This window comes from Bactrocera neohumeralis, unplaced genomic scaffold (genome assembly GCF_024586455.1).
Source record: "Bactrocera neohumeralis isolate Rockhampton unplaced genomic scaffold, APGP_CSIRO_Bneo_wtdbg2-racon-allhic-juicebox.fasta_v2 ctg6974, whole genome shotgun sequence".
In the NCBI taxonomy this organism is placed as follows: Eukaryota; Metazoa; Arthropoda; class Insecta; order Diptera; family Tephritidae; genus Bactrocera; species Bactrocera neohumeralis.
Window position 1 is genome coordinate 1 of NW_026093789.1, and position 4,568 is coordinate 4,568.

At 33.3% G+C, this 4,568-nt stretch overlaps 1 protein-coding gene and 1 long non-coding RNA gene across 2 annotated transcripts; one reads left to right on the forward strand and one right to left on the reverse strand.

Moving 5' to 3' along the window:
- The first annotated feature begins 6 nt into the window (after positions 1-6).
- LOC126767486 (uncharacterized) lies at positions 7-2,628 on the forward strand. The gene is made up of 3 exons (XR_007669104.1): positions 7-1,300; positions 1,365-2,022; positions 2,088-2,628. It is a non-coding gene; the product is annotated as an uncharacterized LOC126767486 (long non-coding RNA).
- Positions 2,629-2,874: 246 nt separating this feature from the next.
- On the reverse strand, positions 2,875-4,040 carry LOC126767487 (uncharacterized). Its single transcript, XM_050484980.1, has 3 exons — positions 3,821-4,040; positions 3,567-3,744; positions 2,875-3,509 (listed from the first exon to the last, which is right to left on the reverse strand). Coding segments are annotated over exons 1-3 (795 nt in total). The 5' UTR covers positions 3,823-4,040; the 3' UTR covers positions 2,875-2,894.
- Positions 4,041-4,568: the final 528 nt, after the last annotated feature.

Sequence of the window (4,568 nt, forward strand, 5' to 3'; positions counted from 1 at the left end):
AAGGCGACCAACTTCAAAGGAGATTGACTTTAATTTGATGATTTATTGTTTCATTAGTTCGTAAAAGGTGTGTTTTTATGTTTTGTCTGTCGTCTTCGTCCATTGTACCAAAGAGCCATTTCGACATTGTGCCTATTGCGTTAACTAAACCTCTTTTATTTCTGTTTTTGTTTGGCATGAGTGTCATTAGCTTATTCCTAACTTCTAGTAACTCCCTTTGTAATATTTCTTTATTTTCCATTTTTATTAAAATTACATTATCTGTCATATCATTAATGATATTTTCTTTTTTTTGAAGATCTATCATATGTATAACTATGTCGCTGTCTTTAGGTATTTCTTGATTTCTAATTTCTAAATCTATGAATCCGTTTTGTTCCGTTATTTCTGTCAAATCTATTGTCCCGTCACAATGTTGTGTCATTAAAGCTATTACTGTCCACATTATCCAAATCTGTAAATTTTTAAGGTCTTTTTATATTGCTAGTATGGAATTTTTCTAAGTTTTGTTTTCTATATTTAGGCTGTTCCTTGTGCCTAACTGCTTTATAATTTTTTATAAATCCTTCCGTTCTTTGTTCTGTATAGTCTTCCCTGTTCCTATTTAGTTTGTTGATTGTCTTTTCTTTTTGTTGTTCTAAATTTTTTCTTACTATCTCTTTATCTACTTTATTGTTATGTACCTCGTTGGGTGTGAATTTTATTGTAGAATCAAATCTGTTGCGTCAAGCGACAAGATATATATGTGTATTTAAACCTGAAATTAAAATTAAGAAAAATGAATTATAAAAAATTATAAAATATTGAATTATCTAAATTATTGTATACTTACCTTAATTATGCATTCATACTACTAATCTACTACTTACCTTAATACTTACCATAATCTATTACAATATTGAACGAAAAGTTGAAGATAATTATGGCCCCTATTATGCGTTGCATTCGATCTTCGACAACGATCAAAAATGCTGGTCGAACGAATTTGCATTTGGTATTACGACGCTCATTCGATGAAGATTGGCGTTATTGTGAATTGCAATCATTTTGAATGTTCACGATAGTATACATCTGTCAGATGGTGTAAAAACTAAAAGCGTTTTGTTTACGAAGTGTGAAAGTAAAACGAACTAATATTTTATAAATAAAGAAAATATAAATAAAAGTTAAAATAAAATATGACTACGACTGAGTTGTGGTTTGGCGATTCTTCAGAGGAGGATGAAAGCTTACTCGAATTGGCTAGAAATAGAAAGAAGCTAAGGGACGCTTCCAACCCTTTGGAATAGGATTCCGCTACGTAAGTACAATGCTATTTGTTAGAGGTTTCTACATGTTCAACATTTAGGAAATTTTATTTGTAGATTTATAAAAAACTTCCGTTTGTCGAAAGAGGCGTTTGTTGATTTGCTGTCCGCTACAGAGGAGATGCTGCAGCGATGCACACGAGCGAAATCTATTCCCAATATACTAAAATTGGCAACAACTTTACGATTTTGTGCTCAGGGATCGTATCAACTTAGTATAGGGAACGAAAACATGCTTGGACTTGCACAGCCCACGATGTCTGTGGTACTATCTGAGGTACTCGATGCCCTGGAGAATTTCATTTGCCAAAGATGGATAAAATTCAATTATACCGAGGCTGAAATGCAACAAGCAAAATCTTATTTTTATAGTAATACCAGATTTCCTGGGGTAATCGGTTGTGTTGATGGTACACACATCAAAATTGTGGCTCCCAAAAAGGAGTTGCAGCATTTATATTACAACAGAAAAGGATTCTTTAGCATTAATGCTATGATTTGCATACTTACAGCAAACAAGTTTGTCGTAAATTTGTAGTTGAGCATTTTTGGCTTTTATATTAATTACAGGTTTGTGATCATACAATGAACATATGGTATATAAATGCAAAGAATCCGGGGGCAACGCATGATTCAATGATTTTCAACATGTCAGCATTGAAAGCATATTTAGAACAGCAAGTCGAAAATGGTCTTCGCAATACTTGGCTACTTGGTACATATATGTTGACTAAAAAAGCAAAACGTTATATTTTTTAGAATAATTTTTTTTCTGAATAGGAGACGCTGGATACGCTCTAAAAACATATTTGATGACACCTTTTAGAAATTCTGAAGAAGGATCTCCAGAAAGCAGATACAATACACAACATTCGAGAGCAAGAAATATAGTAGAGCGCACTATTGGAGTGTTGAAAAATAGATTCAGATGTTTGTTACAAGCAAGAGCTCTCCACTATTCTCCAAAAAAGGCGACACAAATTATTAATGTTTGTGCAGCTTTACACAACATTTGCGTATTTTATAAAGTCGAAATTTCTCCTGAAGAATTTCCTTATGAGGCAAACGACAGTAATGGTGGAGTCATTGAAGTTGAATCTGATAACGACTCGGAAGCAGCAGCAATTAGAAATCGTATATCAAGAACGTTTTAGATATAATTAAAAAAAAATAAATTAGAAGTTTATTTATTCAAAATATTTATTATGGAATTCATTGTTCATGTTTATCTACGTAATAAAAAATACTCTTTGACAAAAAATATCACATGATTCATTTACCTTTTGTTCTTAGAAGTATATACAGTCTTAAGATACTAATAAAAGCCGAAAAATATCACATAATTCATTTACCTATTCTACTTAGAAGTATATACAGTCTTAAAATACTAATAAAAACCGAAAAATATCACATAATTCATTTACCTATTCTACTTAGAAGTATATACAGTCTTAAAATACTAATAGAAACCGAAAAATATCACATAATTCATTTACCTATTCTACTTAGAAGTATGTATATAAAAACAATATAAAAATATTAATTCAGTCTCTTTAAGGCACTTAAACTTACATCTAAATATAAAAGTTAAGAATTATTTAAAGATTTTTTTTTTAGCTCTAAAATTGCAAGTTTTAACTGCAGTTTTGATTTGCGATCTTGCTGGCTTTTTAAAACTTCTTCTTTGTAAACCCTCAATTTTTCCCTTTTCAGCTGTAGCATTACCTCTGTTGCGTTTTTATCCAGTTCATACTGTTTCTTTAGGTATTCCACTTTTTCTTCAGCACATTTTCGTATGACCCCTAAAGTGGAGACCATTTCTTTGTAGTACTGTTTCTGGGCATTTGTCTGGGAGTCCAGTAACCTCAGCCTCTCTGCCTTGTTGCATTTTTTAATTGGCCGCGTTTTGCGTGCTGGAGGCTCGTGAGCCTCAGAATGAAACTCCACTTCACTTTCTTCAGCCTGAGGATGTGGGGTGGGATTTGGTGAAGCTGGAAGTTGTGGTTCAACATCGCCACTTATATCCAGACCAAATTCGGCTCCCGGCGGGTTTATGCAGGCATCAAACTCAAGTAAGCCAATAATACTCTCTTCAGTATTAGAAAATCCCTGCAGCCTGTTAGTACCTCCGCCTGTTGCTCTGTACTCCGCTTTGTTTTGCGACAGTTTTTTCTTTGTCTTTGACTTCATATCAGCCCATACCTACAATGTCCAAATAAAAATGTATTTCCACAAAAAACACAGAACAACTTTATGAACCTTCATCCACTTTGCCGCTGGTCTAGTTGGTGGACCCAAACAGTTCAGCTCCAAAGCAAATCCCTCCCATTTTGTTGCCGCCTGAACTTTGGTGCAAATCCCTCTTGCAAATTGTGGATTTTCTTCCATTAAAGCTACCAGTTTTTCCAACTGCTGTTTAGTGCTCACGACTTTCGACCTGCATAAAATTAACAAAAATAGTATAAATTAATTATTTGTTACCATAAAGCAATAAATAAACGCAAAAAACCTACATTTTCACAAATTTCCATTCACTACGCTACGCTGTCGATAGGTAAATTCTGTTCGACAGCTATTTCGATGCTCAACGAAAATTTCGACAGAGTTGCATAGCTCATAATACGAATTTGACATTCGATTTTCGATTTTCGATAGCCATGCAATAGATAGAATATCACTCATAATAGGGGCCTATATTTACCCCTTTTTTATACACATGAACATTACCACTAGTTTAAGCCGTTAGTTTAAGATTTAGGCTAAGCAACTAAATGAAATTAAATAAAGAAGCTATTGTAATTGAACCGTATGACCGAACACACGCGTTTTCATTTTTATCGCATTTTTCGTGACAGGCAATTAGGCTTATTGACTTTGTTTGCGCATTCCCAAGTTATATGTATTATCGCTTCTCAAAAACGCTTGAGAATTTTCATGGCGCCCGAGCAGGGACTTAGTGCGTGAGCTAAGAATATTTTATTTAACTTTCGTTTACATTAACCATTCTCGGTTTCAATTGCCTGTCAATCGTCGGTTTTCGGTCTTCGGGAAGTGAAGTGGAAAAACCAAATTAAAAAACATAAACCTTAAACAAAAACAAAGAAATATAAATTGGAAGTGACTAAGTTGTTCAGTGCAGTGATAGTGCTACCTAAATACAGAAAAACTAAAACATAAAATATAAACACAAAACTAAAGCGAGAATAAAAAGAAAAAGTGGCGGCAAAATTATTTAATACTTACTTACATATAAAACACAAA